Genomic DNA, 13,123 nt, shown 5'->3' with positions numbered 1-13,123 from the left:
GCCTTTTTTTAAATTTTCTTTTTTAAGCTCAGCAGCCTTTGAAAAGAAATAAATAGTATCACCAACAACTGTGTAGTTTTATATTTCAAGTCATACTTTAGCTCTTATTTAAAAAAAGTGGAAAGAAAACTAACAGAACTGAAATTTACTTAAATATAGCCACTTAGTATTCCAGTACTTTCCTGAATTACTAACAGATTCAACATTTTAGCCTTTAAAGCTATTCATTCCAGTGATGTTTCTTGGGTGGAAAAGTAATGAAATAATCAGAAAAGAACAGCAAAGACAGCTGAGTAGCTAACAATACAGTGTTTTAATTTGCATGTATTAACAAGACAGATTTTGCATATTTTTATCACAGTTTTGTTGTTGCATTTTGGGGGGTTTGTTTTTTTCTTTTATGGCAAAAAAAATAGAAAGTCTAGTACTTTCACAGAAAGTTCATAAGGGAATAATGCCACAGTCTTAAAGTACATACTTCAGTGAGGTTTCACCACTCCGCATCTCCAATGGCTTTTGCAAAAACGTGGTCTTTACCCTCAAAGGACATCACTCCATCTTTTAAGTAGAACTTCCATTTGTTCTTACTTCGATGTATCTGATAAAAGAAATAAATCAATGCCCCCCCCAAAATACATACTAGACCATCCATTAAAAGAATGCATTTTTAAGCACAACTAGGTTTACAAAACTTGTTTTTCTTTTAAAATCCTGATAGCCCAAACCATGTGAAACACTTTCACTGAACACAGCACAAATAATCAAAGGAGGCAGTAGATTTCCAGTAGATTTCAGTTGTTTATAATTAATTCCCTGCCCTCTCAAGGCAACAACCTCCTGAATCTTAGCGCACACACACCCCCCCCGTCCCCCCCCAAAAAAAAGACGACAAAAAGTAGCTGTGTGAAAGCTCAACACTGGCAGGAAAACAAGACAACAATGGAGCAATTTCATTAGTGTATCAGTCCCAAACTATACTGCACCTTAAAAACAAGTGTGGCTTAACTGAAATGCAGCGGTTTTCTTTTCCCATACACATAGCAAAGCAAGCACAGGGACATTAGGATAAGGCTAAAAGCAGGAAAACTTCGCTCAAAAGCAAATACTGCCATATAAAAGAATAAGAAAGAATTTGCATATTGTTTCTTTTTAAAGGCCTGCAAAACAATCTATACTGTAAGAAAGTTTGTGTCTAATACTAAAAGAAGGAATTTTAAACATCTTTAGAAAATTCCTTGGATTTTAAGCATCAGTCTATTTTCAAGTTCAGAAAGAAAAAGGAGGGAAAACCCCAAACAGGACAGTCATTTTGCCTATAGCATTCTTTTATACATAACAAGGTAATTTAATAGATAACTGTTTCCATCTACTTTCTGCTTGACCTATTATGTTCTATTAAATCTATATAGGAAAGGGGGAAGTTGTCAACATCTCCCCCTAACTTCTGTAACTGGTAATTTCTACTAACATCTAATCTTAAATTTCCTATAGACATGTCCGTGCTGAATATCATAGCGGTTTTAAAAAATTTTCAATCACTTTTTCAAGTCAGTACAGACAACACTTGCTATAGATAACAATGTCTACTACCTATAGCATCTGTAACATCAAACTAAGTTATGAAGATTCAAAACTTTGTGTACCTTTTCAATACAATACAGACACTGTGGCTCAATTTCAGATGCATTTTTGCACATATCCCTATAAGTACATTTTCCAAAATAACTAGTTTCAGAAACACTCAATCTGTTACACTTTAGTAAAGACAGTTTTCTTAGAAGCTGTTTCCTAAAACATAGACACCATTAAAGTAGGCCTAGTAGAACACACACAAAAAATTATCATTAGTCTCTTTCGAAAGAATAAACGCCAAAGCACACTCTTAAGCAAACTATAAACGTATTTTTCCATATTTGTTTCAAAATAAGATATGCACTTTGTTTTGTCATCTTTTAAACTACTGACATATAAGTGTCCAAAATCATACTAGAGTTAGAAGTTCTTAATTTGATCTCAAAGAGTTCAAAATAAGATTGAATTTTAAACATTAAAATGAAGGAGGACAAAATTGCCCTTAACAACTGTTTTGCTTTTCAGACACAACAGAATTCTAGTAGGAAAATCTCTCAGAAAGCACGTCAAGACAAAAAATATAAAAGAAAGTACAACACACTCCTCTTTCTGTTACCCATTTCAAAAGTCTTACTTCATAGCTGAAAATGCATACATACATCCATGGAGCTGTTGACATTACTTAAAAGTTAAGGAAATGCGTAAGCTTTTGCAGCTTTACAAATCTTAATTTTGCAAGATTTGGTCCCCTTTCCTTTTCCTTTAATAGGCCATTATGAACCCGTTGATTACTCTCATTTCAGAAAACAGCAGGTAAGTCTTCAGATTATCATCAGCTAAACACGTAGTTTAAACACTCAATTATTACTCCATTAGATTTTCTTTAAAAGGTACTGACAGTAGACCAGACATGGATTTGCTGAAGATATTTAGAATGATTAAGGAACAAAGATAAAACTATATACTGTACCTTCTCATACTGACAAACTATCACATTGTCAGTGTCAAACAAGTCTGGAGTGTCCTGTTCGCTGACATCATCACCAGAATTTAAGGGGTCCTAGAGATTAAAATTGTATTTTATACATTCTTTCAGAATAGCATTGGATATACTTGACATTAAACACATCTAGAACAATAAAGATTACAGTGCAAAAATCAAGACCTAGAGGCTATGACGACCATGTTGTACAAAGCTCATTTATATAAGCATCTTTACATACTTACATTCTCAAAAACAAAAACACCCTAAACAAAAAGACAGGTAAAAAAGCAAGACTGCTAACTGACAAAGCTGACCTCAGTAACTGGAATACTAATCAACTGGTATTTATTTAAAGTCCAGATGCTACAAGTTGATTCTCTTGCAAATCCCTAGGATCCAAATTTGCACATCTTTAAGAAAAGCCTTTTCCTAGGAAACATACGTACTTGTATCACATTGTTCTCTTCCCTGTCTAATTTCCTGTGGTCCTTCAAAAGGAAAAGAAACCTAGATTTGTATCCTGATCTTACTTAAATAAAAAGCAGAATTCCATTCCACTGAGCCCAGCATTTCACCACAGAACTTTAATTCCAGTAATTAAGTATTTTAATTCATCCAATAAACAAATAACTTCTCAACATCTCTTTCATTTGTTCACACTCCTCATAATGAGCTCTCAAGTAATTTCTCAGTAGTACCTCCTATCTCAAGACATATGTAACTTAACTATGCATTCTCTGCATTAAACTCACCAGAAATTGTTCTGGGTACAACAATTCAACAGTCAAGATAGATAAAACTATTGTAATGTGCTTCACAAGGCTTAAAAGTAAATTACCTCTTCAACTATATCTATTTGGGGCTCTTCATTATCACCACCGCTGCTGCTAGACTCCGTGTTTGAAATACTGTCACATTCTTCATCATCATCTTCCTCATCCTCCAGAACTTTTAGATCCTCCGATTCAATAATGCCAATGGATTCATTCTCTTCCCTATCTTTTGTATGTGGTATTTCTTCCTTGGGAGAAACATCACCAGTTCCATCTAGCTGAATTATGCCTTCAATGTCACTGCAGATATCCTTCTCTGATTGTAAATTAGATTCCATCTGCTCAGTAGGTTCCATCTGACAGAGACCAGATACAGCTTGTGAATTAACACCACATAGCTTGCATTGTTCAGTACAAAGCCTGAGATTTTTGTTTAATAAAGCAACAAGATTGGGTCACAAAAATGAGAGTTTCAAGTCCTGGCCTCCTTGTAAACCCTGAGTACATTTGCAAATCTTGCTCTTACACCTAACCTTAAATGGAATCCATGCCAAATATTCCTCAGCAATATAGAAAGACATTCTCTCAGACTTTTCTTTAAGCACTATTGTACTCAAACAACTTCTTAAGAAAATGATGATTGAGCTGGCCTTTAGAATTTCTATTGCAAAGAAAAAAAAATAGAAAAAATGAAACAAGCTACTCCCCCACCCCCAAAAATAGCATTTTTCATTTTTTAAATAAAATTCAAGATTAACTCATCCCTCTCTCTCAACTCAATCAAAATGCTTTGTTTAAATAAGATATAAAAAGCTGAGAGAGACAGTAAATATTTCAGTACTTCAAGTTACTGTTCATAAAAGTGCTAGAATTCCTAAACTGAGCATTCACAGGAGTATAAAAGGGCTTTAAGCTTTCAGACATCTTTGGTTTCTCATTAAATCTTTATTGTAGCACTTAATTCGCATCCACATACACTTTCTAGTTCAAGAAAATAAACCTTTGTTTTGACCTTCCATTCTTACTACAGGCAGTCTTCACCATCCTGCCATCAAAGTTCAGATGAGCAAGATAACATGCTTTCTATTTACAGTCATTTGTCATTACTGTCATTAAATTTGCATTTAATAAATTTGCCTCGATCACATATAAGCACTACAACTCAAAGTCAGCAAGCCAGCCTGAACTTAAAACATCTGCAAATAATTTCTGGAACAAAAATTAGATGAGGTCAGGAAAGTGGTTTGTTAATTAAAATCATTCAGGTTTTCCACACAGCTCTAGCTGAATTCTAGTTTTGTTCAAGATTTTTTCCCAAGGAAATACATTTCCTTCCAGCTGATTTTCACTTATCAGATCTGACTTTTCATACTCAATATGCATTCTCAATGCAAGTTAAATGCTCTTCACACATTACAAGTTAAAACTAATCCCATCTGACATTGCAAAAGCAGTTGCCCACAACTGACCAGTATCCACATGCAGATTCAGTGTCAGAATGACATGGAAGTTCTCAAAGCGTCATTCATGTCTACTCAGTCACAAAAAAAAAAAGAAAAAAAAAAAAAGAAAACTATTATCCCCAAAAATAGTCAATAAGTTTAAGAATACATTATATCTAGCTGTTACACTTTTAGCATTTTTTAGATTGACATTCTCTTCAGTCCTAGTATTTCAGCAATATTTGTAACAAGTTCTTAACGTAAAAATAAGCAGTTAGCTACTGCTATTCCAAACAAGCTCAAAAATGAACTTTAAAATTATAATAATTTTATTATTATAATTTAGAGGTGCTACTTGTCACTTACTGATGTGTTTGATCACATCTCTTATGCTACTTCAAACACCCATCTCCAACAGATGTATTTGCACCAGCTGAGAAACAAAATGCCTTACCTTGTCAGAGAAAGAAATGCTGTCCTGAACTTTCAGAACAGCATACTCATCCAAACTTTTGCCTGTGATAATCAGGTCAATGATATCATCAGACACCTGCTGTTGCACCGACTCCTGAGGCTCAACGTCTAACTGCCCCTCCACATCCAGCAGTACACTGCTCGAGTCATTTGCCAAGGACTCAGCAGGAGAAAACCCTTCAGAGGATTCTGGAGTAAACACAGCTGTATAAAGATTGCTGTGCTGGGATTTTTCTGTTGCGTCTGCATGCTGGTTCAACACTGCATTAGTTGCAAGTTGCTGCTGACTCACAGAAGGCTGCTGGACCAATGTAGTATTGGCAGAGCTCTCCAGGTGTTTTTTTTCCATGACATTTGGTTGAAATACCATGGTTTGTTGGACAGCAGTCTCCTGGGGTTGCAACGTTTCAGCAGCTGCCGGGGCAGAAGATGCATTCACCTGTGCAGCACTGGCAATGTTGGCTTGCAGAACTGAAGGTTGCCCAAGGGACTGAAATATCTGCTGAACAGGATGATGTAGAACACTTGCATCTCCTGGGGCCTGTGTAACCATAACAGGCACATTTACCTTATAAAGGTGCCCTACAAAGAGAAGGGTTAAAAACTGCTTCAGCAGGTTAAACTACAGATTCATCGAGGCCACTGTCCTGTTACCACTAATAACCAATAGCAAATGCTCAGGCAAACTATGAGAAACAGGGTATTTACATATCAGCACTTTCCCCAAACACAATTTCAGCCTTTGAAAATTAAGCGTTCAGAGGCTTTTTGAGTCAGAGCTTCCATTCATCATGTTTCATACCCATTTTTGGTTTTGAATTAAAAAAAAAAAAGAAAATCCTGTTTTAAATTTGTTTCCATGTCATTTCAGAAACTTAAGGAACACAAGATGAAACAGTAAACTATTCCATATCTACAGGGACAGTTCACTCCTTTAAGGACATTTAGGTATCCCCTCTAAAAAAACCTCCTAGTTTAGTTAAAAAAAAAAACAAAAAAAACCAAAAAAAAAATCCCAAAAAAACCCCAAAAGACTCCTAGTTTATCAATCCTCTCATTGTATGAAAACCATTAAAGTTATTATTATCAGTGTTAGAATTAAGATGCCAGATCTAAGTTCCCCATTTCATTTAATTATTCTTCTCTCCACACACATGCTTACACACACAGTCATCGATACCAGCCTATAGGTCTCAAAACCTTAGGAATTATACCTGAAATAGATATCTAGTGGCATTAGTTTGCAAAGAAGAACAGCTGTCTGAGGAAAGAGTCAATCTATGACTGAAATAAGCCTTCCACTCATCACACCCTAAGCAATACAAGCACATTTCTGTACAAGCAGTACAGGCAGCTTTATCAGCAAAAGAGCGTGAGCAAAAAGGTTAACCGGATGGTTGGATTTTATTTGAATAAGAAATCAATTTGATTCTGAAGCACCAGAATATCTTTACCTTTTCAAAACATGGAAGATTGTCCCTCATATAGGAGGAGATACCTATGTCTGGACTGACAAAGGAATATATTTGCGAGCAGTTATAAGACACAAAAATGGCATCACCTGGCAGCCCATGTTAACTGATCTTGCAAGTGTACACAACTGACACACTAACTAATCAATGTAATTACTTCCCCCATGCAGCAATTACAAACACAAACTACAAAGGAAGAGGAGGATAACTAGCTCTACCCACCTACAATTTAACTTCACATTTGTTTTATCTACTGTACTCAGGACCATCTTTCAATATCCACATACAGTCAATGCACTGTAACATTTTACATCTCCTCTTTAATCTTACCAGATGCTGTCTGTAGCGTCACTCCAGCTGGTACATGTATAGGATAAGCAATACCCGAAGGGAGAGTAAGAGTTGCACCCATTCGTGATGCACCCTAGATAGACAAGAGCTTTATTAAGAAATAGTGCATACTTTATCTCCTAGGGCCCTAAATGTCACACATAACATTCCCAGAAGAAACATGGATGAGGGCCTTTTTGTGATCATCTTTACTGAAGAGTTGCTTCAGACTTTTGAGATTTAGACAGATAGAGTATTCTGTATTGACAGGATAATGACTTGCCCTAAGTGTTTCATATTTTCCAGTTATCACATTCCCTTTTTGTTAACAGAATACTTTTCTGTACCCCCTATATGTACACACCATCCAGAAAGGCATTTTTCCACTCAGAGCCACTTTTACTTAAGCTTATGTATAAATCGACACAGCATAGACTCCTTGCCTAGGCCTATGAAGTCGCTTCACTTCACATTCTCTTTTTCTCCTGGAAAGCAAAGAGCTGGCTATAAGGCTCCCTTTCAAACTAGCTGTTCCAGGGAAATCCAAATTTTAAATCAGGAAACTTGCATGTTACACAAACACCTTCCCAATATTATATTTCAGCTTGGCGAGCTAGTTAGCTTGAGGCTCAGGAGGCACTCAGTAAGTTCATCAAGCTCTGACAATTAATATCCCCTCCCTTCGCCAAACAAATGTTGCCATGCCTAGAGTTCAGAACCTGTCAACTTCAAAAACACTTTATTGGGGATGATTTCTATGCCTTGCAGATAATGCTGCTCCCAGCTTCACTAGTGCTAGCATTTCCCAACCATGCATTATTTTAACATGCAGTAATAATAATAAAAATAAATAAAACTACAAAATAATTAAACAAAGGGCTAGAAGAAACAACACTGAGTTTCTTCAGCTGTTGATTCTCTCTCAGCAGAACTCCTGCTCCCTTGCCTACTATACCATATTGGACAGATGAAACTGTCATGAGAAATGCTACTTTTTTGGTCCCTAAATGCTGTCCTAAAGTATCTATACATGGAAAATTTTTAATAGTTGCCTCCCCTTCAGCCTATTAACAACTGACAAACTTAATCATTTAGAATTCAAAATAATCAAAATGGAAATAAAGTGTCACTACAGCTACATACCAGGTCTGCCGCTGTGAAATGCTGAAAACCTCTGCCAGTTGGGATGACTAAAGAAGCTATTAAAAAAAAAAAAGAGCCACTTTACAAAAATCACTAATTTCTCGGACACAGTAGATCTTTCAGTAATTTACAGCAAGGACTGCTGAAACTAAAGCAATCTAACTTCAGTTCATACTTATTAGATCAAACAAACAAGTGAGCATATCTAGATAAGGATCTTGAATATACTTCCCTTTATGTTGCTTCAAGCTTATGCTGTACTCAGGGGGGAGGGGTTATATCCTGAATTTATAAAACTTGCATTTTTCTAAAAGCTGGTCTTGGAGATTGTTTGTTTGTTTTAAAAATATTTCTATTTAACTACTTGATCTGTTTTAAGTTGCACTGTAAAAATTAAGCATGTCATTTCTATTTATTACATCAACTAGAAGGACAGATGTGCAATGCTACCATTTTAACAGGACCAAGAACATACAGGTAAAATGCACTGCCTTGTCAACATGAGGAAAATGTGCAAGTATCTTTCTGCACCAGAGCAAATCCAGTGGTGCTGATGGGATTTTCAAAAGCACTCAATACTGACTTCAGTGGGAGAAGATAAGCCAAAGGAAAAACTTTCACAGGCTTCAAGAAGCAAACAATTTTGGCAGCCCTAACTACTTTGAAAATCTCTAGCCATAGTACAATTCAAATCCCATTTAAAAAAACAAAAGAGTTCACTGGCTTCAACAAATTGTTTTGCCTTAGAATTGCCCTTGCAAAAATTAGGAGTAACAAGGTAAAGCTCATTAAATATAAGCCTCCAATAGCAAACAAACCCAAAAGTATATTCCCTTTAACCACATGGAATAAATAAAACATCTGTCTCCAAAACCAGTCCCTTCAACTATGAAGATTGTAAAAAAACAGATGAAGAGTGCCTGCCCAACCTTGAAGTGCACTACAACACAGATTTTCATTAAATCATCTCATACGTTTTTTTGTCCTTTGTGGGGAAAGGTCCTAACGGCCTCTCACACTGGGAGAAGCCTCAGCTGAGCATTACAGTCTACCATAACATTACCACAGTGGTCAGCTGGATTTAATTAAGAACAGGTCCTGATGTCAGAGTCTGTGTGAAAATCAAGTACTTCTGTGCAACGGGAATACTGCTTTTAAGAAAACTAACTGAAAGACAAAGAAAAAAAACTCCCACTCTTCTGTTTGAGCATTTTACAAGTGCGGAACCAGATTAAACTCCAACATGACAGTAGAGCTGCATGGCACAAACATGCCATATAACCTCAGCACACATCATGTCGTACATTAAAAGGGGAAGTGAAAGCTTAACCCTACTGGTAAATTTGCAATTGAAGGGCTACATTTCTGGACTACAGGGAAGAAGGCTGAAATTCTCTTCACGTTTTGCTACTGGAAGTAAGCAGCACATCAAGAGCATGTAGACATAACTGCATTAGTTTATCAAAGTTTAATTTGTCATTTACTGGTGAAATTCTGCTTTCAAATAATTACTGTTGCGCATCATGCTAGATATATACATAAGCATCGCAAACCAAGATTACTGCAGCACCTTCAAGTCTTCCAAAAAGATTCTTGAATCACTGAGCTTTTCTTAAATTGCATCTGTTGTGTTCAACAACATCTGACCTGCTGAAGCCTGCAGAACGCGGTGAAAATTGTGCGGCAACTGCAGGGTAAACTGTGGAGTATGGTGGCTATGTCTGAAGAAGCCTTCTGTTGCTTTAGACTGCATCACCTTGGTTTCCCAAAGCTGCAGAAAGATTATTAAGGTCAACAGATATCAGTTTTAAAAATAAACCACATCTAACATGACAATCAGGTATTCCTAGTTTTTCCAAGAGTAAACTGACTGATTCTATCCAATAAACATGATAACAATCACTACTGAATTTTGACTTCCAGCAGCCCACTATATCATTCGCAGGATGTTTGTAACTCTAAGTTAGGGCAAAAGTTTGCATGTTTTGGAGGGCAAAGAAACAGACAGGTACATCATCTCAAAAGAAAAAAAATACACAACTTCTATTAATGCAGGGGAACGCAACAAACCTGCTTCAAGTCTTTTAGAACTTGTTCCTCTAAACCCTCTTCTGCAAAGAGTTCCCGCACACCTTCAATAACATCTTCGATAACGGACTTGTATAGTTTAGGCTACATAAAAAAACCCAAAATATTTTCAAGTTAAGATGAACATTAAGTCATTTGAAATGATAGCACAAAGTCTAATCTCGCTGCATAAACTACTGTAACAAACTGAAGAGCATGAAGATATTAGTGTAATAAACTGAATATTCTGTCAAGTGCAAAGGTCCGCAAGTCCACTCATTCTTTTAAATCTGACATCCCTGGGAACAGACATCCCTGGAAAAATGCTGGATTTGAGCCTCAAATTATTGGTTTCTGGAGGCTACAGAAATGCTTAAGAAAATCCTAGAGACATTCCAAAAACAATTGCTGTGCTGAAATTTTCAAACAAGCATGTCTAAAATGTCCGTTTAAAACTGACATTTACCACTTAGTATTATTCTAGTGTTATTGGCCCTAACTTAAAGACCAACCAACAATACAAGCTACTAAAAATGAGATGTGCCAATTCTATCAGAAGCATAATGTAAGTAACCTGCAAGAAATAACAGAGATTTTTTTTCTCCCCTTTGTGGTAATAGTCCGATGCTGTATAGTAGTTTAGCTATGGAAATTTTAACACTACAGTTATCAATACATATTATTCATCTTATATTACAATAGGACTCCAACACAACATTTTATTCCTTCTTCTGTCCGTGTCAGTGATTAAATGCTAATCCTACCGTCAGACCTGGACAACAGATACACATAAGCTTCAAGATGCATCCATTCAGATGCAAATGTAAGGTAATAAGCTTTTAGCAATTTAAAGTTTATTAATCTTGACTATCACTACAACCAGAATAGCCTACACAAGGTGAAAGATGAAGTTGAGATTTTTAGGAAACCTTAGAAGTTGAGTTCCAGTATATTAATTTACATTTTTCTAACTTAACATCAAATTAATTATTTTACTGCTGTAAAGTTGTTCAAAACTGCAGAAAATAAACAATTTTTTTAAAACCCTAGAAGTTATTAAGAAGTAACAAATTACACTTTTTGCAAAAAGCTATCAGCACAACATAGCACTACTTTAAAATAACCATACTTATGTATGATTTCTTATGGGAGGTTAGAGATCTCCAAGAATTCCCCCAGAACATTTCAGGATACTAGGAAGATGAGAAGAAAAAAAAAAAAATTTACTCTTGTACCGCTACGCTAAAAGATGTTTTCTAGCCCATATGTCAAATGCTTTGCCTTCATTGTTAATCCAGAAGAGAAAATGAATTTAAATCTTTCAGTGGGCCTACTCCTCTCCCCAGGATTGCCAAGCTACACTGCATTAAGTAGAGTTTTACAATAAGTACAAATATTTATTATGCTATATAAAAACTGTACATAGCAACTGTAAAATTCAAGCACTACATGCTTCCAAATTAGAGAAAGACGGTTACAGCGCAGACATTACTGTACTCCAGTTTTATCCCTTTGCACACAGGCACTCCTTTGCCAGAACCAGCCCATCCCTATCAGGGACACCCGGCGCCATGAACGAAGAAACTCCGTTTTTTTTCGTACGCAGTGGGGCGGGAGGGAGGGACTGATCAACACCCCATTCCAGCAAAACCAAAAGCACGCCTTAAAGTGAAGCCTCCAGGGCTGTCATCTGAAGGACCATCTGAAGTCCCACGTAAGGAGAGGCAGCAGCAGGTGAAACCCAGAGGGGAGTGAAAGCCGCCTAAGCTTGCACAGCGTCCCTCCGCACCCCGGAGCTACCCAGTGGCTCACCCCAATCCCTGCCACGATGCTTTTGCCCACAAAACGCTTTTTTTTCCAAACAACCCCCCAAAAAAATAATGACTTTCGAGGTCACCCCTGGGCTTCCCGCGCCAGGGAACGGCCGGCGGCTGCCCGGAATCCTCCCGGGAACTCCGCGGGGCCGCACCGCCTGCCGCCGGGCCGGAGGAGGGGAAGGGGGAGGCGATTTCCCCAGCCCTCGCCCGGCCCCATCCCCTCCCTCCCGCGTGGAGGGGCAGCCAGACCCCGCCAAGCCGTTCGCAGCCCCCAAGCCCGGCTACGGGACCGGGACCGGGACCGGGACCGGGACCGGGACCGGGACCGGGACCGGGACCGGGACCGGGACCGGGCCGGCCTCGCCGCCGCCCCTCACCACGGGGTTAGCGTGAGCCATGGCGGCGGCCGCCACTAGCCCGCCCTCCCGCCTTAAGGCGCCGTTGCCGTGGCGACGCGGCCTGCCCGCCGCCGGCCCCGCCCGGGCCCTGGGCCGCCTTCCTCTGGCGGGCTCCCTGCTCCCCTTCCTGTCCCTGAAACACGCCAGGCGGCCGGGGCCGCCAAGGGCCCCGGTTTGCGGTTCGGAGCCTGAGCTCTAGCCTGAAACTTCAGCTTGTGAGCACGGGGGAAAGGAGGCTTTGTCTGGAGAACCGCTGTTGCCCCGTAGTGCGAAAATATACCTAGGAAAGCTGGCTAGAAAAGCGTATTATTTTGCTCTAATAAACTCTGAAGTCATTATTGCCTCATAAACAGGGAGATAGCTGAAGCCTACCAGTTAAGTAGCAGCAATCTGGTACAACTACTCAAATTATTGCTTACATTTGCAGCAATCTGTTCATATGTTAATACAGAGATTTACCAATTTAGCAGTTACTCATCTGGAAAAATGTTCATTAATCTCATATATGTAGGAGAATATATACTTTCGTCTTTATACACCTTCTGTCCATACATGGATTGGTGTTACCCTGATGATCCTGAGAACCTAGAAACACCATCTTCTCTTTTTCCTTTCTTTTTCCATTTTAGGTAGCTGTGTAGTTACAGTGC

The 13,123-nt window shown here is 38.3% G+C and overlaps 1 protein-coding gene across 1 annotated transcript; it reads right to left on the bottom strand.

Annotated features, from left to right (window-relative positions):
- Positions 1 to 490: 490 nt before the first annotated feature.
- Positions 491 to 12,482, bottom strand: GTF2A1L (general transcription factor IIA subunit 1 like). The gene is made up of 9 exons (XM_075496601.1): positions 12,453 to 12,482; positions 10,262 to 10,363; positions 9,839 to 9,962; positions 8,192 to 8,247; positions 7,049 to 7,142; positions 5,227 to 5,828; positions 3,396 to 3,686; positions 2,543 to 2,632; positions 491 to 598 (listed from the first exon to the last, which is right to left on the bottom strand). Exons 1-9 carry the CDS (start codon positions 12,471 to 12,473, stop codon positions 491 to 493), a joined length of 1,488 nt encoding a protein of 495 aa, XP_075352716.1. The 5' UTR covers positions 12,474 to 12,482.
- Positions 12,483 to 13,123: the final 641 nt, after the last annotated feature.

Source organism: Mycteria americana, chromosome 3 (assembly GCF_035582795.1).
Source record: "Mycteria americana isolate JAX WOST 10 ecotype Jacksonville Zoo and Gardens chromosome 3, USCA_MyAme_1.0, whole genome shotgun sequence".
NCBI classification, from domain to species: domain Eukaryota; kingdom Metazoa; phylum Chordata; class Aves; order Ciconiiformes; family Ciconiidae; genus Mycteria; species Mycteria americana.
This window is presented reverse-complemented; position numbering and strand designations above follow the sequence as displayed.